At 38.6% G+C, this 27,651-nt stretch overlaps 1 protein-coding gene across 9 annotated transcripts in view; it reads right to left on the reverse strand.

Moving 5' to 3' along the window:
- KALRN (kalirin RhoGEF kinase) overlaps positions 1-27,651 on the reverse strand; it is a 758,640-nt gene that overhangs the window by 381,276 nt on the left and 349,713 nt on the right. For all 9 annotated transcript variants that reach the window (XM_077118101.1, XM_077118100.1, XM_077118114.1 and 6 more), the window contains exon 10: positions 27,372-27,494. In XM_077118101.1, coding sequence (XP_076974216.1) covers positions 27,372-27,494 — 123 coding nt within the window. The remainder of the gene's footprint in view (positions 1-27,371; positions 27,495-27,651) is intronic.

A 27,651-nucleotide genomic window follows, 5' to 3' on the forward strand; every position in this document is an offset into this window, starting at 1 on the left:
CTTGAGTGAAGGTCACCTTTCTGTTGGTGCCTTAATCTGGACATTTTTATAGACTTGCTTTAATTTGGACATTTCCATGGCCTTAGAATGGTAAACTAGCAACTTATTAAATTCCCCTTTTTAAAAATCATTCCATTTCTGGTATATTGCATTCCAGCAGTTAGCAAATTAGAACATGATTTAATACATCAGCCTTCTGGTTTATCAACCAGCCACAAAATATCCTTGCAGCAATGGTCAGGCCAGTGCTTGCCTGACCAGACAACTGGGCCTCATCACTTGGTCAAGCTGACACCAGAACCTAATCATCACACTAGCTCTGTCAATTTAAGCTAATTATATAACTTTTTTTTGGTCACAGATTCCTTATTTATAACAGAATATGGTGAGGATTAAGTGAATTAATACAAGTAAAATAATAAAAACACTGCCCATCACACAGAAAGTACTTCATAAGCGTTCTTATTATTATCACTGTTGTAATTATTAGAGTCTGCACAACAGGGAGAAGAAATAGATGGCAAATGGTGAACCCGACATACAGAATCAAAAGAAACCTGTGACTAAATGAGTTATCCTGGACGCAAAATCAGAATACTGCATACAGAATCAGTCTATGAAATAAAAAAAAAAAACTCAGTGTATAGTATACTTCCTTTGTTTAATTTACTGATTGTTATGTGTTCCCCTTTAGTATGCCTTTGTAAAAGGCCAGTCTGATTTACCTGTAACAAAGGAGACTTTCTTTTTTCAATATTTTTATTGACAAATCTTCACACATATATAGTCCATACATAGTGAACAATCAGTGGCTTACAATATCATCACATAGTTATGCATTCATCACCATGATCATTTTTAGAACATTTGTATCACTCCAGAAAAAGAAATAAGAGGAAAAAAGAAAAACACTCATACATAACATACCCCTTAACCCTCCCTCTCATTGACCACTAGTATTTTAATCTACCCAATTTATTTTACCCCTTATCCCCCCTATTATTCATTTATTTTTATCCATACTTTTTTTTATACACTTGTCCATACCCTGGATAAAAGGAGCATCAGAAACAAGGTTTTCACAATCACACAGTCACATTACAAAAGCTATATCACTATATACTCGTCTTCAAGAATCAAGGCTATGAAACACAGGTACTTCCCTCTAACCACACCAATACACCATAAACTAAAAAGGGATATCCATCCAATGCATAAGAATAACCTCCAGGATAACATCTCAAATCTGTGTGAAATCTCTCAGTCACTGAAATTTTATGTCTTATTTCTCTCTTCCCACTTTTGGTCAAGAAGGGTTTCTCAACCCCATGATGCTGGATCCCAGTTCATTCCAGGAATTCTGTCCCACACTGCTGGGGAGTTTACACACCTGGGAGTCATGTCCTCATGTGGTAAGGAGAGCAGTGAGTTCACCTGCTGAATTGGCTCAGAAAAAGAGGCCACATCTGAGCAACAAAAGGCATTTTCTGGAGGTGACTCTTAGGCATAATTTTAAGTAAGCTTAGCCTATTCTTCGCAGGAATAAGTTTCATAGGAGCAAACCCCAAGATTGAGGGCCAGCCTATTGATTTGGTTGTCCCCACTGCTTGCAATAATATCAAATTCTCCATATGAGGAAGTTGAAATAATTCCTCCTTTCTCCCCAGTACCCCAAGGGGACTTTGCAAATACTTCATTATTCACTGCCCAAATTCCTCTGGGATATATTGAGGCATCTCACTAACCTGGACAAACCACCAAGACATCACACCTTATTCAAGATTCCATGTACTTATGGTATTCAACCAAACTGACCATACAAGATAAATAAGGTAATGTGCTACCCAAAATATAAATGATGCACTAACTAAACATCTCTCCTTTTGTTCTCACACAGGAGTTGAAGTTTTAAAATATGGATGATATCATCCACATAGATGAATTTTAAAAGGGGAAAAGGACTTCTCTCACATTTAGCTAACAGAAAGAGAAGCTAATTCCCCATTAGCCAAGCATTTTAGTGATGATAACCATCCCAACCAGGAAAACCATGAACTCAGTGGGGCTGGGGCAATAGATATAATAAGGACTGCTGTTTCCTCATGTGTAAAGTAGCTTCCTCCAAGGAAAAATAATTTTTTTAAACTGGTTTTTTAATTAGCACTCAGGTCTGTTTTGCAGCAGAGAAAACAACCTGTAATTAAAAATCGCTACTAGTCAGCCTACTTAAAATTAGGCCTACGGGTCACCCCCAAAGAATCCTTTCATTGCTCAGACGTGGCTTTTCTAAGTCAACTCCACAGGGAACTCACAACCCACTCCCCCGTGTGAGACATGATCCCCAGGGGTGAGAATCTCCCTGGAAATGTGGGACAGGACTCCTGGTGTGAGCTGGGCCTGGTATCAAGGGATTAAGAAAGCCTTCTTATACATGTTGTGGGTGTCCCAGAAGAAGAAGAGAAGGGAAAAGGAGGAGAAAAACTAATGAAAGAAATTTGCACTGAAAACTTCCCAACTCTTATGAAAGACTTAAAATTACAGAACTAAGAATGCAGCTTACCCCAAACAGAATAGATCCAAATAGAAATACTCCAAGACACTTACTAATCAGAATGCCAGATGTCAAAGAAAAAGAAAGAATCTTCAAAGCAGCCAGAGAAAAGAAATCCATCACATACAAGGGAGGTCCAATAAGACCATGCATAGATTTCTCAGCAGAAACCACGGAGACAAGAAGACAGTGGAATGATATATTTAAGTTACTAAAAGATAAAAACTGCCAACCAAGAATTCTATATCCAGAAAAATTGTCCTTCAAAAATGAGGGGGAAATTAAAACATTTTCAGACAAAAAATCACTGAGAGAATTTGTGAACAAGAGGCCAGCCCTGTAAGAAATACTAAATGGACCACTAGAGGTGGATAAGAAAAGACAGGAGAGCGAGGTGTGGAGAAGAGTGCAGAAAAGAAGACTTTCAGTAAAGGTAAAAAGAAGAAAAATTAGATATGACCTATAAAATCCGAAAGGCAAAATGGTAGAAGAAAGTACCACCCATGCAGTAATAACATTAAATGTTAATGGATTAAACTCCCCAATCAAAAGATATAGACTGGCAGAATGGATTAGAAAACAGGACCCATCTAAATGCAGTTTACAGGAAACACATCTTAGACCTTAGGATAAATATAGGTTGAAAGTGAAAGGTTGTAAAAAGATATTTCATACAAATAACAATCAAAAAAGTACAGGAGTAGCAATACCAATATACAACAAATTAAACTTCAAATGCTAAAAAGTGAAAAGAGACAAAGAAGGACAATATGTATTAATAAAAGGAACAATTCAACAAGACATAACAAGCATAAATATTAATGCACCGAGCCAAAATGCTACAAAATATATGAGGTGAACACTGAAAAGAGAAATAGACACATTCTACAATAATAGCTGAAGACTTCAATTCCCCACTCTCATCAATGGACAGAACATCTAGACAGAGGATCAATAAAGAAACAGAAAATTTGAATAATACAATAAACGAGCTAGACTTAACAGACATTTATAGAACATTACACCCACAACAGAAGGATACATCTTTTTCTCAAGCACTCACGGGTTATTCTCAAGGGCAGACCATATGCTGGGTCACAAAGCAAGTCTCAATAAATTTAAAAAGATTGAAATCATACAAATACTTTCTTGGATCATAAAAGAATGAAGTTGGAAATCAGTAATAGGCAGAGTGGTAGAAAATTCACAAATATAAGGAGGCTCAAAAACACACTCTTAAACTACCAGTGGGTCAAGGAAGAAATTACAAAAGAAATCAGTAAACATCTTGAGGCAAATAAAAATGAAAACACAACCTATCGAAACATATGGGATGCAGCAAAGGCAATTCTAAGAGGGAAATTTATTGCCCTAAATGCCTATATCAAAAAAGAAGAAACAGCAAAAATTGAGGAATTAACTGTCCACTTGGAAGAACTAGAGAAAGAACAGTAAACTAACCCCAAAGCAAGCAAAAGAAAAGAAATAATGAAGATTAGGGCAGAAATAAATGAAATTGAGGACATGAAAACAATCGAGAAAATCAACAAAACCAGAAGTTAGTTCTATGAGAAAATCAGTAAGATAAATGGATCCTTAGCAAGGCTGACAAAAAGGAGAAGAGAGAGGATGCAAATAAATAAAATCAGAAATGGAAGAAGAGACATAACCACTGAGCCCGCAGAAATAAAGGGGGTAATGAGAGGATACTATGAACAACTTTATGCTAATAAACTAGACAATGTAGATGAAATGGACAACTTCCTAGAAAGGCATGAACAACCAACATTGACTCGAGAAGAAATAGACAACTGCAACAAACCAATCACAAGTAAAGAAATTGAATCAGTCATTAAGAAGCTCCCCAAAAAGAAAAGTCCAGGACCAGATGGCTTCCATGTGAATTCTACCAAACAATCAAGAAAGAATTCGTACCAATCATGCTCAAACTCTTCAAAAAAATTGAAGAGGAGGGAAAGCTACCTAACTCATTCTATGAAGCCAACATCACCCTCATACCGAAGCCAGACAAAGATATTACAAAAAAAGAAAACTACAGACCAATCTCTCTTATGAATATAGATGCAAAAATCCTCAACAAAATTCTTGTAAATCAAATCCAGCAGCATATTAAAAGAATTATACACCATGACCAAGTAGGATTCACCCTAGGTGTGCAAGGATGGTTCAATGTAAGATAATCAATTAATGTAATACACTGTATCAATAAATCAAGGCAGAAAAACCACATGATCATCTCAATTGATGCAGAAAAGGCATTTGACAAAAAACACACTTTCCTGTCGAAAACACTTCAAAGGATAGGAAGTTCCTCAACATGATAAAGGGAATATATGAAAAAGCCACAGCTAACACCATCGTCAATAAGAAAAAACTGAAAACTTTCCCCCTAAGATCAGGAACAAGACAAGGATGTCCACTATCACCATTGTTATTCAACATTGCGTTGGAAGTTATGTTATTCAACATTGCGTTGGAAGTTATAGGCAGAGCAATTAGACAAGAAAAAGAAATATAAGGCATCAAAATTGGAAAGGAAGAAGTAACACTCTCACTATTTGCAGATGATATGATACTATGTGTCAAAAAACCTGAAAATCTGCAGCAAAACTACTACAGCAAAGTGGCAGGTTACAAAATCAACACTCAAAGATCTGGAGTGTTTCTATACACTAGTAATGAACAATCTGAGGGGGAAGTCATAAAAAAAATTCCATTTACAGTTGTGACCAAAAGAATAAAATATTTAGGAATAAATTTAACTAAAGACACAAAAGATCTATGCAGAGAAAACAATTAAGAAATTGTTAAAAGAATTCACAGAAGACCTAAATAAATGGAAGGGCATACTGTGTTCATGGATTGGAAGACTAAATACGGTGAGGATGTCAATTCTACCTAAATTGATTCACTAATTCAATACAATACCAATTAAAATCCCAAAAACTTATTTTTCAGACATAGAAAAACAAAAAACCAAATTTGTCTGGAAGGGCAAAGTGCCCCGAATAGCTAAAAGTATCCTGAGAAAGAAAAATGAAGTTGGAGGTCTCACACTACCTGATTTTAAGGTGTATTACGAAGCTACAGTGGTCAAAACAACCGGCATAAAGATAGATATACTGACCAATGGAATTGAATAGATAGTTCAGATATAGACCCTCTTATCTATGGACAATTGATCTTTGATAAGGCAGTTCAGCCAACTCACCTGGGACAGAAGTCTCTTCAATAAATGGTGCCTAGAGAACTGGATATCCACATGCAAAAGAATGAAAGAGGATCCATATCTCACACCCTATACAAAAATTAACTTAAAATGAACCAAAGGCCTAAACATTAGATATAAGACCATAAAACTTTAAGAAGAAAATGTAGGGAAATATCTTATAATCTTATAATAGGAGGCAGTCTCCTAGATCTTACACCCAAAGCAAGAGCATTGAATAAATAAATGGGAACTCCTCAAAATTAAACACTTTTGTACAACAAAGAACTTTGTCAAGAAAGTAAAAAGACAGCCTACACAATGGGAGACAAGATTTGGAAACGATATATCAGATAAAGGCCTAGTAGCCAGAATATATAAAGAGATTGCTCAACTCAGCAACAAAAAAACAGACAATCCAATTACAAAATGGGCAAAAGACACGAACAGACACTTCTCAGAAGAGGAAATACAAATGGCCAAAAGGCACATGAGAAGATGCTCAACTTCCCTGGCTATTAGGGAAATGCAAATCAAAACCACAATGAGATATCATCTCATACCCATCAGAATGGCCATCATCAATAAAACAGAAAATGAGAAGTGCTGGAGAGGATGTGGAGAAAGAGGCACACTTATCCACTGTTGGCGGGAATGTCAAATGGTACAACCACTGTGGAAGGCAGCTTGGCAGTTCCTCAGGAAGCTAAGTATAGAACTGCCATATGACCCGGTAATACCATTGCTAGATATCTACTCAGAGGACATGAGGGCAAGGACACAAACGGACGTCTGCACACCAGTGTTTATAACAGCATTATTTATAATTGTGAAGAGATGGAAAGAGCCAAATTGTCCATCAACAGACAAGCAGCTAAAAAAAGCTGTGGTATATACATACAATGTAATATTATGCAGCTGTAAGATATAATAAAGTTATGAAGTATGCAACAACATGGATGGACCTTGAGGACATTATGCTGAGTGAAATTAGCCAGAAACAAAGGGAGAAATACTGAATGGTCTCATTGATATGAACTGACATTAGTGAATGAACTTGGAGAATTTCAGTTGGGAACACAGACTATCAGGAAATAGAAATAGGGTAGATACTGGGTAATTGGAGCTGGAAGGGATACAGATTGTGCAACAGGACTGGTTGTAAAAATTCAGAAATGGATAGCAAAATACTATCTAACTGTAATACAATAATGTTAGAACACTGAATGAAGTTGAATGTGAGAATGATAGAGGGAGGAGGTCTAGGGGTACACATGAAATCAGAAGGAAAGATAGACTATAAAGACTGAGATGGTATAATCTAGGAATGCCTAGAGTGTATAATGATAGTGACTAAATGTACAAATTAAAAAATGTTTTTGCAATAGGAAGAACAAAGAAATATCAATATTACAGGGTGATGAAAATAAATGGCAATTCATATTTTAAAACTTTTAACTTATGCATGAGACTAAAGCAAAAAATGTTTATTTGGGACAAAATTTATATTTTGACTAGTGCATTTCCTAATATAACTTATGTGGACAGCTTAATTGAACACTATAAGTACATGGAACCTTGAGTAGGGCATGAGATTTTGTAGGTTTGTCCACAGTGATACCCTGATAAATCCAAGAGTGATTTGAACAGTGAATAAAAAAGTATTTGCAAAGTCCCCTTGGGAGAATGGTAAGAAAGGGGGTAAATTCAACTTCCCCAAGAGGAGACTTCCAGATATTCTCATAAGCAGTGGGTACAACCAAAGCAATAGGTTGAGCCCTCAATTTTGGGGTTTGTTCATACGAAACTTAACCCCACAAAGGGCAGGATAAGCCAACTTAAAATTAGGCCTAAGAGTCACCCCCAGAGAACTCTCTGTTGCTCAGAAGTAGCCTCTCTCTCTCAGCCAACACAAGCAAACTCACTGCCCTCCCCGTCTCTACATGGGACATGACTCCCAGGGGTGTAGACCTTCCTGGCAAAGTGTGACAGAAATCTTAGAATGAGCTGGAACTCAGCATCAAGGGATTGAGAAAACCTTCTCAACGAAAAGGGGGAAGAGCGAAATGAGACAAAATTAAGTGAGACAAAATAAAATGGCTGAGAGATTCTAAACAGAATCAAGAGGTTTTCCTGGAGGTTATTCTTATGCATTATATACATACCACTTTTTTAGTTAAGGTGTAATGGAGAGGCTGGAGGGAACTGCCTGAAAATGCAGAGCTGTATTCCGGTAGCCATGTTTCTTGAAGATGATTTTATGATGATACAGCTTCCTCAGTGTGACTGTGTGATTGTGAAAACCTTGTGTCTGACGCTCCTTTTATCTATCTTATTGACGGATGAGTAAAACATATGGATTAAAAATAAATAAATAATAGGGGGAACAAATGTTAAAATAAATTTAGCAGATTGAAATGCTGGTGATCGGTGAGGGAAAGGGGTAGGGGGATAGTATGTACGATTTTTTTTCTTTTTCCAGGTTGATGAAAATGTGAGAGGTGATCGTGGTGATGAATATACAACTATGTGATGATATCGTGAGTTATTGTTTATGTACCAAGAATGGAACAATCATATGGTAAGAATGTTCGTGTTTGTATGTTATTATGTTTAAAAAAAAGAAAGAAAGCCTGCTTGACCAAAAGGGGGAAGAGAGAAATGAGGCAAAATAAAGTTTCAATGGCTGAAAGATTTTGAACAGAGCTGTATGGTTATCCTGGAGGTTACTCTTATGCATTATATAGATATCCCTTTTTAGTTGGGTGTAGTGGAGTGGCTAGAGGGAAGTACCTCAAACTGTTGAGCTGTGTTCCAGTAGCCTTGATTCTTGAAGACAATTGTATAAAGATATAACTTTTACATTGTGACTGCGGGATTGTGGAAACCTGTGTCTGATGCTCCTTTTAAACAGGGTATGGACAGATGGATAAAAAAAGTATAGATAAAAAATAAATAATAAGGGGGATAAAGGGTAAAATAAATTGGGTACATTGAAATACTTGCCAATGGGAGGAAAGGGTAGGGATATGGAATGCATGATTGTCTTTTCTTTCTTTTTTTTGGAGTGATGCAAATGTTCTAAAAATGATCATGGTGATGAATACAAAACTATGTGATGATATTGTGAGCCACTGATTGTACAACATGCATGGACGGTATGTGTGTGGAGATTTGTCAATAAAAATATTTCTTTTAAAAAGTGGCTTTATCTGAAATAAGTTTTTAGTTTTTTGTTTGCTTGTTTGTTTGTTTTACTTAAGAAGTAAGAAATGTCCAAAAGACTCATTCAAATTTTGACTGAAAAGATGCTTTGTCCCTGTGCCAGACTCTTGGTCTGGGCTACCCAAACTGACCTTAACTCAGTGTCATCTCACTAATCCTACAAGGATTGCACTGAATTAGGTCCCAGGCTATATGGCCATGGAGCCTGTGTTCAAAGATGAGCAGGAGTTGGTTAGTTAGAGAGGTGTGGAGGATTACAAGAGGAGACAGCACTGAGAATTGAGACAATGGGATATTTAGGGAAATCTCAAGAATAGCATGTGGAGAAGAAGGAGCAGAGGAGAGGTAAAAGGCAAAGCTAGAGAGGGCAATGGCTAGATCATAAAAGGTTTTTATATCAAAAGTTTGAACTTTTCCTTCCTTCCTTCCTCCCTCCCTCCCTCTCTCTCTTTCCCTCTTTCTTTCTCTTTTCTTCTCTCTCTCTCTGTTTATTTATTTATTTGACATGAAATACCTGATTATGTTTATATCCTAAGGAAAAAAAGTTTGCCTCTACTGGAAAATCTCCACTGAAGCTTTTCAATCTGTTTTTAGACAGCACATAAAAGAGTAATCTTGTAGGTTAGAAGTTACACCTGAATTAAGCTAAAACTGGTTTCACTGTACCTTCTACCCTTATCTCTCCAATAGAAAACCTTCAACTATCCAAAGACAATAATGATGTCTATTACAACTCTGCCTCCTGCCTTCCATAAAACATTATTTACTTCAAATTAATATAACCAAATACTTCAATTTCACAATCCTCACAGCTTTCCAACAATCATGGCAGAGTTTGTCAATATCCCTTTGAAGAGAGATTCTCCAGAATTAAGCACATTGTTCTACATGTGTTCTAAACAGAGTGCAGAAAAATTCTTATTTCTTTGTTCTATATATTATATTTTTAATTTATACAATTACTAAAAGATTTTAATATTCCTCTCTGCTCTAAGAGTAAAGTCTGTATCCCCTTATCAAAGATTAAAAATCTTGAAAAAGATCTTGACAGTCTAGACACAACCTACTTTTCCAGCTTTCCTATGATGATTCACTTTCTACCACATAAACCCTTTGTTCTCATCAACTTATTGATGTTTTATTTAGAAGGTTACAAGATTTCCAGGAGACACTAAGAAATTTGAGGACTTTCACTCCTATCATGGTTTGACTAAAGCCAGAATGGAAATAAAATCAAAACAGCTACTTCCATACTCTCCATCTGATGAAGTAGTATGATTGCTTACTTTTGCTCTCCTTTTATCTCCAAATTGTTTGTACTCACGGGTTTGTAGAGTTATATGGGTGTGACTCTTTCTGACTTACGTTTTACACCCTCACCCCTCCTATTAGAACAAATCTTTTAAACAAAGAATCCTCTTCCATTGCCACTTTCTTGTTATAAGCTTAGTACCTAAAATCTCAGGGATATTTATCATATTTATCTTCTTGTGTTAAATGTTTAAGTGCACTACTTGTTACACATGTCTTCTTTGCTTATGGATAAGGAAGGCCATAAATATTGTTTGCATTCTATATTCTTGAAATTCTTTACCAAGATTACATGAAAGCATTTCCTTCATTTAGGTGCTGCTTTCTATGTCACTTCTATAGTGCCTCATGTATTTTGTTTTTGGTTCTACTAGGATAATTTTCTTCTTCTACTTCAAAATCCACTTAAATCTTTATAGATCAGATCAACAAGATTTTCTGCTGACACACATCCTTCTCAATCTTTACAGATCAACAAGATTTTCTGCTGACACACATCCTTCTCAATCTTTACAGATCAACAAGATTTTCTGCTGGCACACATCCTTCTCAATCTTTACAAGATGCATTCTACCCCTTGCCAAAAGCTCATCATCCTGGCTCTGTAGGACATAATCCAGAAAACTTTTTAAACATCATCTCTACAGGCAGCCATTTGTTTCTCAAAGGCCCCTTCTTTTCTACAGTCACTGTCATCATATAGAACAAAAGATAAAAGCACCACCTGTGCATTCAAATCTTTCAGTTTGCTACCCAGAATTTTTAAGTCATTAGTAACATAGTCCCAATTTTTTCAGATTGTGCCATTTGTTTCCTGCATGAAAGAGCAAAAATTGGAGACATTTCATGGGCTTAATAAGATGTTCTTGGCAGGTTCTCTCTGGTGTCTCGGATACCGGTTCCTACCTTTCCTAATTTTCCATATCAGGTCTACACAAACTTCATAATCCTTGTTTGGGAGTTACCTATCACATACAACGTCTCTTTCCTTCCTGAGGGTGGTCACAAGACCCCTCCTATAACCTCATGCCAGCATTTTCTGCCTAGTATTCCAGGGACAATCCACCCTAATGGGAATGGTGTCATGCCAGATCCAAAGTAAGATTAACCTTCACTTCTCTGCTATTTCACATTCTTCCACTTGCTCACTTCATGACATTAACTTATCTGTACTTTCCAGGCTTTCTTTCTCACTATTTTTTTCCATCCTGCCCAAGAATCATCACTAAGAAGCTAAGGCACTAAAAAGCATCTGTTAAAGCTCTTAACTTTTTGTTTCTATTTGCATTTGCAGCTGATATCATAGGGAACATTTAAGGGAAGTAAATAAAGATGAAACTTACTCCAAAGGTCATCACACCATTTCCTAGACAGGTATATCTGCTGTATTTCTAGAAGAACTAAAGATTTTTCCTAGCTTTAATTAGTGATGCTCCTTAAAAATCCCAGAACAAAGATTGTGCCTTCTCTTTTACTAAGGAAGTTCTTAGAGGGTGAAAATATGTTTGCCACATGTTTTTTAATAGACTGTGAGTTCCTCAAGACAGAAACTGCATATGTCTTTAATATTGCATGGTACCTAACACAGAAACTTGATGGGACATGGAAATTAATCCGAGTTACTTTCCAACTCTGAGAGTATAACTTTTTCATCTCTATGGATTTACCCTATTGTATTTGCCCTTAGTATTTGGTCAATCAGTTGATTATACTGTGAATATCTTTGGCAGGTAAGGTTGATGATGAGGTCCACTAAAACACTTTCTTTACATTTTTGCCTGTTTTGATCCTGAGACTCAGAATGATTTTTAATGCAACTTTACTGAGATATGCTCACATACCATATAATCATCCAAGGTATACAATCAATGGCTTACAATATCATCATATAGTTGTGCATTCACATCACAATGAATTTGTAAACATTTAATTACTCCATAAACAATGAAAATAAGAATAAAGATAAAAGTAAAAAAGAACACGCAAAACATCCCATACCACATGTGCCCCCTTATTATTTATTTTTGTCTTTATTGTCTTACTCATCTGTCCATGCATTGGATAAATGGAGTGTCAGCCACAAGATTTTACAATCACATGGCCACACCATAAAAGCTATATAGTTATACAATCATTGTCAAGAATCAAGGCTACCGGGTTACAGTTCAACAGTTTCAGGCATTTCCCTTTAGCTACTTCAATACACCAAAAACTGAAAAGAGATATCTATATAATGCATAAGAATAATCCCAGAATGACCTCCTGACTCTATTTGAAATCTCTCAGTCTCTGAATCTTTATTTTGTTTCATTTCTCTTCCCCTTTTAGTCAAGAAGTCTTTCTCAGTCCCATGATGCCATGGCCAGGCTCATCCCCAGGAAACAGGTCCCACATTGTCAGGGAGATTTATACCCCTGGGAGTCATGTCTCAAATAGGGGAGGGCAGTGAGTTTACCTGTGGAATTGGCTTAGAGAGAGAGAGGCCACACCTGAGCAACAACAGAGGTTCTCTGGGGGTGATTCGTAGGCAAAACTATAAGTAGTCTTAGCTTCTCTTTTGCAGGAATAAGTTTCATATGGGCAAGTCCCAAAATGGAGAGCTTGGCCTATTAAACTGGTAGTCCCCAGTGCTTGTGAGAATATCAGTTCTTCCCCAGGTGAGGAAGTTTAATATTTCCACATTTTTCCCCCAGTCTCTCAAGGGGACTTTGCAAATATTTTTTTTTCAATTTTCACCATTATTTATTTTTTATTGTGAAAAATAATATATATCCAAAAGGCAACACATTTCAAAGCATACCACAACAATTTGTTGTAGAACAGATTTCAGAATTTGGTATGCATTACAATTCCACAATTTTAGGTTTATCCTTCTAGCTGCTCCATGACACCAGAGACTAAAAGAAATATCAATAGAATGATTCAGCAGTCACACTTATTTGTTAAATTCTATCTTCTCTGTTAAAACTTTACCTTCTTTTTTGATCTTTCTCCCAATCTTTATGGGTATTTGGGCTATGCCCATTCTTTCTTTTTCATGTTGGAGAGGGCTGTTGATAATATGGAATAGGTACAAACACATTTTTATCTTCTGCCCAGATTTCTCTGGGATGTACTGGGGCATCACACTAACCTGTACAGTCCAACATGATCTCACTCCTTATTCAAGTTTCCATGTAATTATGATGTTCAGATGAACCCACCATAATGTTAAATTAGATAGTATGCTACAGAAAATATAAATTTTGTACCAAATAAAATCTCTTCCTTTGATCTCACCCAGAAGTTGAAGTTTTAAAATACAGTCAATATTATCCTTTACCCTTTAGTATGATTTACTTTAGTCCTAACCAGATCAGCTTTATGAACATCTCTAATTGAAGTCTAATCTCTTTTTCAGCTTTTTTAATGGTGAAATGCTGACTCGCACAGCTGCAGAGCTCTGGTTCTGAGCGTCAGGTGTCACTTAGATACCCAAAGTTTCAGGGAACTACCAGGTTATACAAAAAGAGCTCAGCATCTCAGAATTTAGAAATAACAGTAACAACTCAGGAATAGATGTGACTGCTATAAGCTTACAATCTAGGAACCTTTACAATAAGCCTTCCCTTGATAACGCATGCTTTCAAATTCAATGCTCAGAGTTTGTTCATTGTAATTATTCCATATTAGTGAGGCATTATAATATCTGTCTTTTTGTTCCTGGCTTATTTCACTCAACATACTATCCTCAAGGTTCATTCACCTAGTTGCATGCTTCACAACTTCATTCCTTTTGGCAGCTGCTCAATATTCCATTGTCTGTATACACCACAGTTTGCCCTTCCTTTCACTGGTCAATGTACCCTTAGGCCACCTCCATCCATTGCAAATCATGAATATTGCCACCATAAACACCAGTGTGCAAATGTCTATTCATATCCCTACTTGCAGTTCTTCCAAGTAGATACATAACAGGTTGAAGGATTAAATGGCAACCCTATACTTAGCCTCATGTAAATACTCCTGCACTATTCTACTTCCCTAACCACAGTGAATAGGTACATCTCTCTCCCCACATTTTCTCCAGCACTTGTATCTTTCTGTTTATTTTTAAACAGTTTTATTCACATGCCATAAAATCCATCTTAAGTAAGCAAGCAATGGTTCCTGGTATAATTGCATAGTTATGCATTCATCACCACAATCTGTATGGGGACATTTCCATTTCTTCCTCAAATAAAGAAGAATAAATTAAAAAATAATAAAATAAAATAAAAAGGAGAAACAACACCATGACCAAGAATACCCTATCCCTCCTTATATCCCCCTCTTATAGACATTTATCTTTGGTATATTGCCTTTGTTACACTTAATGGTAGCATTTTACAATGTTACTGTTAACTATAGACTCTAGTTTGCATTGATTATATTTTTTCTGTATACCATTCCATTTTCAACACCTTGCACTGTTGACATTTATTTGTTCTCCCTAGTGTAAGAACACTCTTATTTTTGTATACTAAATCACTGTCATTATCCACTCTAGGTTTCTATAGTTATATAATCCAAGTCTCTATATTCTATCTTTTCTTTTGGTGTCTTACATGCCCCTAGCCTTTCTCTTTCAAACATACTCATACTCAGCATTGTTCAGTGTACTTACAATATTGTGCTACTATCAGATAGTATTGTGCTATCCATTTCTGGATCTTTACAATCAATGCTGTTGAACATTCTGTACTCCTTCAGCATCAAATGCCCAATCTCTACCCTCTTTCTATCTCCTGATAACCTGTGTTCTCAACTTTAACTCTCGAAGTTCACTCATTAATGTTAGTTCATATCAGTGAGACCATATAGTATTTGTTCTTTTGCTTCTGGCTAACTTGACTCAACATAACACCCTCAAGGTTCATCCATGTTGTTGCATGCATCATGATTTTATTCTGATATATCGTATCTTATTTTTCTCTCTTTTTACCCTTACTTCTAGTCTCTATTTCTATACTCTTCTCCAGATCTTTCTCTCTTATCTTTTCCCATCTGCCTGTAGTGCTTCTTTTAGTATTTCTTGTAGAACAGATCTCTTGCTCACAAACTCTCTCAGTGTCTTCTTGTCTGAAAATATTTTAAATGCTCCCTCATTTTTAAAGGACAGTTTTGCTAGATATAGACTTCTTGGTTGGCAGTTTTTCTCTTTCAGTATCTTAAATATATCATACCACTGCCTTCTTACCTCCATGGTTTCTGCTGGGAAATCTGCAAATAGTCTTATTGAGTTTCTCCTGTATGTCATGGATCATTTTTCTCTTACTGTTTTCAGAATTCTCTCAGTCTTGGATATCTGACAATCTGATCAGCAAGTGTCTGGGAGTAGGTCTATTCAGATCTATTCTGTTTGGGGTACACTACACTTCTTGGATCTGTATTGTAACATCTTTCATAAGAGTTGGGAAATTTTCAGTTATTATTTCCTCCATTTTTATTTCTGCCCCTTTTCTTCTCTTTCTGGTACACCTATAATACGTATATGTGTGTGCTTCATGTTGTCACTCAATTCCCTGACACCCTGCTCATGTTTTTGCACTCTTTTCACTATCTGTTCTCTTGTGTGCAGGATTTCAAATGTCCTGTCCTCTAGTTCACTAATCCTCTCTTCTGCCTCTTCAGATCTGTTGTTGTGATTCTCCATTGTTTTTCACCTCTTCTATTGTGCCTTTTATTCCCATAAATTCTGCCACTTGTTTTTTCAAGCTTTCAAGTTCTTTATAGTTGCCCAGTGTCTTCTTTATATCATTCATCTCTTTCGCCACAGCTTTTCTCAACTAGTTTATTTGATTTTGAATTGAATTAGCATGCTTGTTTGAACATCTTTAATTAGTTGTTTCAACTCCTGTATTTCATTTAAAGTGCTACTTTGTACCTCTGACTGGGCCAAATCTTCATTTTCCTAGTATGATTTTCAATTTTTTGCTGGTGTCTAGGCATCTGATTTTCTTGATTAGTTTATTCTGGAGGTCGTTTTCACTCTTTTACTTAGATTTTTCTTGTTGGTTGGTTTTGTTCTCTATCTGTTCATTGGCATTCAGTTCAATTTATTTTAGATCTCTAGCAGAGCTTCTATTTAGATAACAATTTTTCAGCTCTTGTTTTTCTAGTTCTTGCTTTGCCTATCTAGAACCTTTCTTTGTGGAGTATCTCCCCAGATATGATTGACCCCAATTAGATTTTCTCAGAGAAGGCAGGCCCAGATTTCAGAAGGAGGGTATAATCTATATCACTGAGGAAGAGACCTAGGAGATTATCTGACTTTCCTGTGGAGCCTCTGGACACTGTGCTTTTCTTGTCCTACCCAGCAGGTGGCATTTGTCAGCCCACAGCTCCCACCAGCATAAACAGATGTGAAGCCTTAATTCTCACTCTGCTAGGGGTGTGATTGAGACAGAGGTTGAGGTGAAAGGGAAGCATAAGCTGTTTCTGATTACCAGCCCCTAGGGTTTGCATTCTCTGAAGAAGGGCCACCACATGAGCTGGGCCCCCCTACCATTTTTCTGGGGAAGAAATACACTTTAGGGAATTATTGCCTTCACTTGACTTCCTACTTTGTCTCTCACACCTATCTTACCACCCTTGCTTGGGTCAGCACTGACAATTGAAAATGGCTGAGACTTTCTCTAATGAACTACTTAGGATCATTAAAAATTTAAAAAAAAATTTTTTTTAAGAGAAAATAAAATCCCTTTTCAGAGCCAGTTTTCCCAGCCCCCAAATTTCACCAGTCAGGAACTGATTTGGTACCTGACTCTATATGCCCTTTTTTCTGGGGCATAGTTTTCAGTATTCTGAGCTGAGGTGAATCTAAAAATCTCCTTTTTGTTTTCTTCATCAACCCCATCTCTTCTCTGCCTGAAGAGACCTGAAGGTTACTTGCCTGCTTTCTTTGGGTTTCTCTTGCTCTGAGCTTATATTCAGCAGTCCAAATTTGTTAATTAAAACTGCAATTGGAGGGTGGGCCATGGTGGATCCACAGGCAGAGTTCTCACATGCCATGCCAGAGACCTAGGTTCAATTCCCAGTACCTGCCCATGTGTGGAAAAAAAACAAACAAACTGCAATTGGAGCTTGGTTGAGCTACCTTCCCTTGCTCCTAGTAGAAACTGCTTCTTTTTCTCACGGGGAAGTATCTCCAAGTGCCAGTGAAGGAGGGGCACTAACCTCTGCAGTTTGGAGGCTTTACTTAGAGTTCTGCACTATGACCTCAGTCCTTCCACCATTACAGACTGGTGTAAGATGTGTGTCCAGTCATGGATGTCCTCCAAACAATTGTTCCAGATTGTTCCTGGCTATTTACTAGCTGCTCTAGAGGACTAACTAAATTCCACATCTCACTATGCCACCATCTTGTCCCACCTCTAGCATGATTTTTTTTAACGTGTTCTTTTTGTTCCTTTTTTGAAAGAAAAAATAAGGGTCAGATGGGGAAACAATTGATAAGAGATTACTAAATGAAGTACTTAAGTGTGCCTATGTTTCTTTATTTCTTTAAATCTGTCTTTAAATTGTTCTTTCAAAAACGCTACATTAATGCTACTTAGTATGCTTAGCTATATAAATGTGATTTAGTGTTCTGAGATTTTAGAAAATATATTTTTGGATGTAAAAGCCTGCTATTTTTTAAAAAAGTTAGCTTACTGAAAGTCTGGTATTTCAGATAACAAGGCCATAAAGCAGACACTAAAAGAGAAGACACAGCTGTCATATAAACCACAGGCACTTGAACACTCTCCTAACAAGTAATAGCAAAATCTCAGAAGGGATGCTGGAAGAAATAACAATGTGATATCTCCTTCCACCTTGTGAGCAGATAATGGACATGTCTACCCCCAGATAACTAACAGTATTATGAGCTGTAACTGTCTTATCCTTGTTTGTACTTCCAAAGACACCAAATATGCAACAAGAAGTATAGTATCTCTTAAAACAATTTTACTGTATGGCCAGAGTCATTTGCAACCATTTGGCCATTTGAGCCAAATATTAACCAGGACCAGGAAGAATTCTTACCAATGTTCAGGTCTCCTATTCAATCCTGGACAAGCACAATAGCTCGGATTAGAAGGACATGTAGACAGCTTCCTGCTGCACCCCCTACTCCTGGGGGCTTACCACATTCATGTCCATTGATTCATCATAATTGTCTCCCTTTTCCCTCCAGCTTGGCTTCTATATAGGCTATTCAAAGACTGCCATCTGCAGGATGAGCTGAGACCTCACAAAAACCTTTTATCTTCAAATGATATTTGAAGAATTTGTTCAAAACCTTTTTAAGAGTTCATAAACACAACATTTAAGTTAAAGATTAATGAAAGATAGTGGATTACTATATTAATTCTTCAAAAATATAATTGATGTTTATTTTAATAGCTGCCTTATATGTCTTAACCCCAAAGAGTGTCTCACAGTAAGATTCCCAGATGCCACCACTACCCCAAGAGTAGAGACATAGTAGTCCAGGGTTTACACTGTACCCCAACATCTCCTAATGGGTAACCATTTTCTCCACCTAAAGATTGCTCTTCCTTGCAGACGGACAAGTGTCCAAGAGCTGTAACAGATGTATTACTCTCTTTCTGCTTGGATTAAAGACAATTTTTTGAAGCTAAATAGAAAATTACCTTTTTTCTACCAGCATCAGATCAAAGAATCATAAAATCATAAAGTTGACAAAGGTTCCTTCACTGAATCATTACCCTTAACACATTGCTGATCAGGACTCACAGCTTCCTATTCCACAATATGTGTAACAAACTTCTGGAGCCCATCCATAACTAATATTACCATATTGAAGGTGAAAATGACTGAAAGGGATTGTATAGACCCATGTGTACCACTGATTAAGACTACAAATATAAATAAGTTCTTGTATGAACTACTGCAAACGTATGAATCTTATACAATGAGTGTATAATTTGGGGTATGGGGGGAAAACTATTGCATGCTATGGGTTACGCTTAACAGGAAAACATCACCAGTATCATAGCAACAGCAGGGGTAAATAATGGGGGGAGGGACAACAGTTAAGGGGGAGGCTTAGATTTTCTATTTGATGAGGGTGTGTTAATTGGTTTTCTTCCTTTTGGGAACAATGAAATTATCTAAAATTGAGAGTGTTGATGGACTGTCAACTTTGTACATTATACACGATGCCCAATAAATGAAGGCGGCTAAAGGATGCACTGACTGAGTAGATTGGTGAACAATGGGGTATACATATGATTAAATATAATGCTATTACAAAAAGGAACAATGTTGTGAGGCATGCAACACTGTGAATGAACCTGTGGGACAAACTTGGTGAGGCAATATAAACCAGAAACAAAAGAGCAATTACTGTATGGTCTCATTTAGGAAATACTTACAAGAAAACAGGGGCCTAGATTGTAAACTCTTATAGCAGTCACATCTAGTTGGGAGTGGTAATTGTGTGGGTTTTGAGAGGCTGTTTTATATATATATATAACATGGTATATACATATATAAGAGATAAGAATGAAGACGTTGTCTATATTTTAGAACTTCATCTATGAAAGGTTTTATTTTGTCCAGAACCTAAATTTTCTGTAGCACATACTATATCTCAACCTGCCTGGATAGATCATTTAAACAGTCCAAACACAGGGAGCCCAGAATAAAAATAAGGGCCTCTAATCCTGTATATCTTAATGTAATGTCTGCATACATTCCAGAGTATATCAAGTAGATAATCAAAAAGTATTGGCAAAGTCCCTTGAGGGATGGGAGAAAAATTAGGGAACTATTAAACTTTACCAGGGAAACCCCTGATACTGTGTCAAACATCAGGGACACCCAAATTAATAGGCTAAGCCTTAATTATGAGGCTTGCTTTCATGAACCTTATGTACATAGCAGAGAAGCTTAGCCTACCTATAGGTAGGCCTAAGAATTATTTCAGAGGACCTCTTTTTTGCTCAGATGTGGCCTCCTTCTCTCTAAGCCCAACTCTGCAAGTGAAATCATTGCTATCCCCCCTACATGGGATATGATATCCAGGGGTGAAAGTCTCCCTGGGGGCACAGAAGATTACTCCCAGGGATAAGCCTGGCTCTGGTACCATGGGATCAACAATGCCATCCCGACCAAAAAGGGGAAAAAAGGTCTAGCAAATAAGGTATCAGTGGCTGAGAGAGCTCAAATGGTCGAGAGGCTATTCTGGAGGTCACTCTTATGCAAGCTTCAGTTAGCCAACGCTACCTATCATAACTTGCCAAACCCCAACCAAAACCATTCCCTGAAAATCCTAAAGAACACTGAGGGTGTTATGTAAGATTGTACAAAGTTTCCATGCACTAGGGTAATTTCCAGAAAACTTTAACTCCAGATGGATCCCTGGACCAGATAAGTCCAGAAATGCAGAGGGGCCAGTCTCTCCAGAATATCATCTAGTTTTATCCCCCATCCTATATTATTGGCAGCTCCTTCCAACATGAAAAAGTTAGAATGGGCAAAGCCTAATACTCCTAAAGAGTGGGAAAAAGAGCAAAGGTGACAGTGGAGTAATACAGAGAAGGTAGGGTTTAACAAATGAGTATGATTGCTGAATCATGATATTGATATTTCTTATAGTCGCCAGTATCTTAGAGCAACTAGAAGTAAAAACCTAAAATTGTGGAATTGTAACCACTTGCCTAATTGAAAAGATTTATGTACCCTAGAAAAGCCATGTCTTACTCATAATCCAATCTTGTGGGAGCATCTGTTTCTTTTAATCCCTATTCAATAATGTAAGTTGGAAACTTGATTAGATTATCTTCATAGAGATGTAACCAGTCCAATTGTGGGCATGAACTTTTGAACAGAGGGAGCTATAACTCCACCCATTCCAGGTGGATCTTGATTAGTTTATTGGAATCCTTTAAAAGAGGAAACATTTGGAGAAAACTTCAGAACGACAAGAGCCAGAAACCGCACAGCCAGAGACCTTTGGAGATGAAGAAGGAAAATGCCCAGAAGAGTTTCAGGAGAAAGCTAGCAGACTTTGCCTCATGCCCTTTCAAACAAGAGAGAAACCCTGAACTTTATCAGCCTTTCTTGAGTGAAGGTAACCTCTAGTTGATGTCTTAATTTGGACATTTTTATAGACTTGCTTTAATTGGGACATTTTCTTGGCCTCAGAACTGAAAACTGGCAACTTATTAAATTTCCCTTTTTAAAAGCCATTCCATTTTTGGTATATTGCATTCCAGCAGCTAGCTGAACAGATTTTGGTACTGGAGAAGTGGGGTGCTGCTGCGGTTTGCAGATACCAAACATGTTGGAATGGCTTTTTAAATGGATAAGGGGAAGATTTTGGAGGAGTTGTGAGGAGCGTGATAGAGAAGGACTAAAATGCTTTGAAGAGACTGTTGGTAGAAATGTGGGCTCTAAAGATACATCTGATGAGGCTCTAGACAGAAATGAGGTATGTGTTATTGCAAACTGGAAGGAAGGCGTTCCTTGTTTTAAAATGGCAGATAATCTGGCAAAATTGACTAGTGGCTTTGGCTGGAAGGCAGATTTTAAAAGCTATGAACCTGGATATCTAGCAGAAGAGATTTCAAAATTAAATGTGGACAGTGCGGCCTGGTTTCTCCTTGCAGCTTATAGTGAAATGCAACAGGAAAGAGATAAACTGAGAACTGAACTCCTGGGTTCAAAGAAACCAGAAATTGATGTTCTGGAAAATTTGGGGCTGCCAGGAAGGGAGACCCCAGAGAATGGTGCTCCACGTGAGGATTTTACCAAATGTAGAACCAGGCAGCCATTTCAGAGAAAGCTAGGATTGGAGATGGAGTTGTCCAGGAAGGATCTGTGGAAACTCCTTATGTCTGATGCGCATGATCCGAGCTTACTACATAGAAAGCCAACAAGAGTGCTCTGGGATCTGTATAAACAGAACCACTGCCAGTCTGGACTAAAAGGGACAGAAAAGGGACACATTGGAGGAAAAATTATAGATTTTTTTTACAGAGGCAGAACTATAGAAGCTAAAGTCTAGAGTCAAGAAACCTAGGACCAGGAGAGCAGAGAGGGTGAGTGTCCCCCAAAGGCAGAGGATGGACCCTCTATCTCCCTGCAGTGGAAGGGAGGTGCTGCCTCAGGCCCTGGAGAGGGTAGAGCACATTCCTTGGAGATTAGGGAGAGCATGGCTGCCACCAAATGGAGAGGTTGAGCATGTGCCCCAGAGACAGTAGAGAGCCTGGGTGCAGCCCTGATGCCTGAAGAGGGTGGGCCCTATAGAAAGGTGGTATCCCCAGTGTACCCCAAGGCTGCATTCAGAGAGAGGCAGGCCACAGCACAGGTCCTTGGAAGGAGTGGGACTGCCACATTCTAAAGTCCCCAAAATAAATGACTCTCCGACTTCAAAATCTAATGGATCTTGCCCTGCAGATTTTCAAAACTGCTTGGGTTGATGACCCTTGTGTTCCTTACAATTTCGCCCTGTGGAAATGGGAATGTGTATTCTATGACTGTCCCTCCTTTGTATGTTGGCAGCAAATAACTTGCTTGAGTTTTACAGGTCCAGAGTCAAAGGAAAATTTTGCCTTAGACAGACCATACCTGCAGCTAACTTTGATGAGACTGTATTGATTTTAACTTCGTATCACATTTGTATTGTTACTGAAATGGTTTAAGGTTTTCTGATATTGTGATGGAATGAATGTATTTTGTATATGGGAAAACAGCATACCTTTTTTAGGGTCCTGAGGTTGGAATATGCTGGTTTGAAATGATTTATGTACCCCAGAAAAGCCAAAATCCTAATCAAATCTTGTAGGAGCAACTGTTTCTCTTCATCCCTATTCAATAATGTAGGTTGGAGACTTGATTACGTTATCTCTTCAGAGATGTGACTCACCCAATTGTGGGTATGAACTTTTGAATAGAGGGAGATGTGATTCCACCCATTCCAGGTGGGTCTTGATTAGTTTACTGGAATCCTTAAAGAGGAAGCATTTGGCAGAGCTTCAGAATGATGAGAGCCAGAGCCCATGCAGCCAGAGACCTTTGGAGATGAAGAAGGAAAACGCCGCTGGGGAAGCTTCAGGAAACAAAAAGCCAGAATAGAAAGCTTGCAGACTTTGCCTTGTGCCCTTCCAGCCTAGAGAGAAACCCTGAACTTTATTGGCCTTTCTTGAGTGAAGGGCAATCTGCTGGTGTCTTAATTTGGACATTTTTGTAGACTTGCTTTAATTGGCACATTTTTCTCGGCCTTCGAACTCTAAACTAGTAATTTATTAAATTCCTCTTTTTAAAAGCCATTCCAGCAGCTAGCAAACTAGAACAAACTGATACCAGACTGTGAAATCTGTTCTACAACTAATTGTTATGATATGCTTTGAAATTTATTGTTTTGTATGTATGTTATTTTTCACAAAAAAAGTAAAAAAGTCAATTGTGATAATAAATGCACAGCTATATGATGATATTGTGAACCACTGATTGTACAATTTGGATGATTAAATGGTGTGTCAGTATGAATCTATGGTGGACCCCAGAAAAGCCATGTCCTTTAATCCTCAATCAATATTGCTGGGTGAGAGCTTTTTTTTTTTTTTTTTTGTATGCTGTATGGCCGGGGTCACATTTCATTCTTTCTCCGTGTGAGTATCCCATTATTCTGTTGTTGCAGCACCATTTGTTGAATTTTTTGTCTGCTTATTTTCTTTCTTTGTTCGCTTGTTTGCTTTTTGGGAAATGCATGGGCTGGGACTCAAACCCAGATCTCCCTCATGGCAGGCGAGAATTCTACCACTGAACTATCCTTGCACCCTCTGGGTGGGAGCTCTTTGATTGTGGAGATGTGACCCACCCAACTGTGGGTGTTAACTTTTGATTAGATAGTTTCCATGGAGATATGTTTCTACCCATTCAAGATAGGGCTGCTTACTGGAGCCCTTTAAAAGGGAACCATTTTGGAAGAAGCGTTAGAACCATGAGAGCCCACACAACCAGAGACTTTTGGAGAGAAAGAAAGAAAACATCCCTAGGGGAGCTTTATGAAAGAAGAAGCCTGGAGAGAAGGTTAGCAGACTTCACCATGTTCCTTTCCAGTTGAACGAGAAACCTTGAACTTCATTGGCCTTTCTTGAATGAAGGTAATGTCTTGTTGGTGCCTTAATTGGACATTTTCATAGCCTTGCCTTAATTTGAACATTTTCATACCCTTAGAACTGTAAACTTGCAACTTAATAGATTTCCCTTTTTAAAGGTCGTTCCGTTTCTGGTCTATCATATTCCAGAAGCTTGCTAACTAGAACACATGGTATGTGAATATATAATATATATCAATAAAAAATAATTAAAAAAAAACCACTTCCTGACCCCACACTACAACAATCAAGAGTTCCCAAACTTTGGTTTTCTGAGCTCTTCTGAGTACCTCAAGAACTTTCTAACCCCTGATTAGAGCCACTCCTCTCCTCTCAAGAGCTCTCATCTAATTGAGAACAGAGGTAAGAGAGTAAAAAGCAGCCCTGTCCTGCCTGGATTGCCCTGTTCTCACCATCAGAGTATGATGATCAGGTTTCATGGAATAAAGCAGGTCTGAGGCTAACTGCTGCTGAGAGCTGATGTGAGTTTGCTGTGGTCAGAGTTGGTTTTCCTATTTGAACCAACAATTTCAAGATGCTCATTGGCTCTACTGCTCACTCCTTTCCCCAGAGTGGGGACAAGGAAACAAAACAGGATTCATATAAAGACTACAAGATCCATTTTGAGAGACCTATTACAGTGTAACGTGATGAACTCTTGACCTCCAGATTAGGTGTTCCCTCTGTAGTCCACATCTGCTGTTCTCCTTGCCAGAGGAAACACTTCTCCTGAAAGCATGAGCCTTTTGGAAGTCAGAACTCTCTCCTCTCCCTCAAAAAGATAAAGACTTATCAGAAAGCAGAGGCGAGGAGATGCAGGTTACATCAGTAGTTTTCTTATTAGTAGGGCCAAGGAAAAGTTATAATGTATGTCAGACAGGACAGCCACGGCAGCACCTCCCATTGCCCTCTCCACATTCTTGCTCTTTGACTTGCACTTTCCATGGACAAACTGGCACCCAGAAATGAGTTTTACAGCAGTTACTGTGCCACAACCAGAAGGGACAACAGAAATTAGAGTAAGAACATGACTCTGGAGTCTGACAGACTTGGATTTGAATCCCAGGAAGCCACTGATGAGCCAGATGACCTGGGCACACTGAAGAACTTTCTGAGCCTCCGTGTGTTCCTTTATAAAATAAGGCTAATACTATCATTCAGGATTGGTATGAGGTAAGATATGTAATGGAACCATAAGGTCTCAAATCTCTGTACAGTGCCCATCTCTTCCTTAGAAAGAATTTAAGTTAGCATGCTTCTTCTGATGAATGAAAGGCACCATACCATATGAAAGGAATACCAAACATCAGTGCAGTAAAGGAGCAATCAGGAAACGGGGTTGAAGTTGGGATGGTCATGTGTTTTGTTTGTTTGTAGCAACACAAAAATGACAGCACCCTCATGGCCCTATCAGCATGGATGGCATTGCCTATGAAACTACAGCAGGGACAGAGCAAGGGGGGGAAGTGTTATAAGTAAGGAGGGGTTGAGCCACAGGGCAGCCCAGAGGCAGGAGCACTAACATGATGGGAGAGCTCTACCCCAGCAGGCAAAGCAGTTGTCCCAGGCTCCACAACCCCCACAATCAACAGTTAGGAAGCATCTGAGACCATTTCCCATTCTTTGCCCCACAGAAGGCTGAAGAAGCACCTACGATGTTTGGCCACCCAGATGTTTTGGGTTGTGCTAGACCTTATCCAACAGAAGGCATTCTGAGATCGGCATCTAGATTATGTTGGCAAAGTCGTACATATCAGAAGGTCCTCGTGTGAATATGAGGCTTTCTTCGTCCCACAGTCTGGGCCTGGTCCACCCACATTCCATGGGTTCAGGTCACTGCTGATGTGGTCTTGTTGGCTCCTGTACGGCCTCTCATTTTTGAGCATATACTTGCAGGTGCCTTAGATATGCACGAATGCTCCCAACAATTTCCTGTCCTCCCACAGGTTCATTTGGTTCTAGACAAGCCTCTCCTTTTGCATTCACAGCACCATTAGTCTAGGGCTGGACACCTCCCAGGATGAGGGCCAGGCTCTGCACAAGGCCCAGCATATCACCCACATTAAGGGCTGCCTACATGTCAGACCAGAGCTGGTGCTGCCTAAAGCTGTGACACAGCAAAAGCTGGCCTTGTCATCTCTGTCCCATACCAATGCCCTCCTCAGCTGTCCCTCCCCTGCCTCATTCCTGAGAGTTTTATTTTCCACCACAACTGGAAAGTTATCTTGTAGTTAGCTACAAGATAACTGGACAGCAGTTCATCCATTTGAAGATGAAGACTCGGGATCTATTTGGAAAACTCTCCAATAGAGGAATATAAGGAAATTAGAATAAAATTTTTGAGATGGAGTCTCCTACAGCATCTTTGTGCAAGTCAGGCAGGTAAGCTCAGCCACAGACTGAATATTGTGCAAATTACAGACTAAATATTGTGTAACTTACAAAAAGACACATTCTATGGACACACTAAACCCTATGGGTATCCGGCTTAGTGAACAAGTGTGTTCTCTTCCTCCTGGATCCTGGAAGGTACACAGCTCTGCAAGCAGAGCTGGGGCTGATTTTCAGCTCCCACTTGCCTGCAGTTTCCACCGTAAGAGTTGATGATGATTCTAAGAATGTCAGTCCCTTGAACTACCACCATCTGTGGACAAGGCATTTCAGATCATACCAGCAGGAAGATTTCCCTTGAAGACCATAAACTGGGCATCTACTTGCAACTCACTCTGATCCTAAAGCAAACAATGGTCCCCTTGCATCAGGCAGGAAGGCAGCCCAGATGACATGGGCGATCAACATGATATGCCCACAAAACACCAGAGCCACAGCTCTATCCCCCCACTGCCATACCCCCACCCCACCACCACCACCACCACCACCACCACCACCACCACCACCACCACCACCACTGACAGCTTCTCACCTGAGCTACCTCTTCAAAGTCATCATGCCTCTTCTGTAGGGCCCGGGCTCGATGCAGGGATTTCCCAACCCCGGTGTGTTTGCTGAGAAAGGCCTCCCCATGGTTTTCAATCCAATCCAACACCTGGTCAGAGAAGAAGGACAGAAACAATGACTTCCCAGAAGAAGAAAACACGCTGAACCTCTGTGACAACATGTGCAACCGCTGAGTCCTACCCCGATCCCAATCAGAAAGCAGCAGTCCCTGTGGAAATGTTCAGTCTGCTGTGTCCCTTTACATG

This window comes from Tamandua tetradactyla, chromosome 10 (assembly GCF_023851605.1).
Source record: "Tamandua tetradactyla isolate mTamTet1 chromosome 10, mTamTet1.pri, whole genome shotgun sequence".
Lineage (NCBI taxonomy): Eukaryota > Metazoa > Chordata > Mammalia > Pilosa > Myrmecophagidae > Tamandua > Tamandua tetradactyla.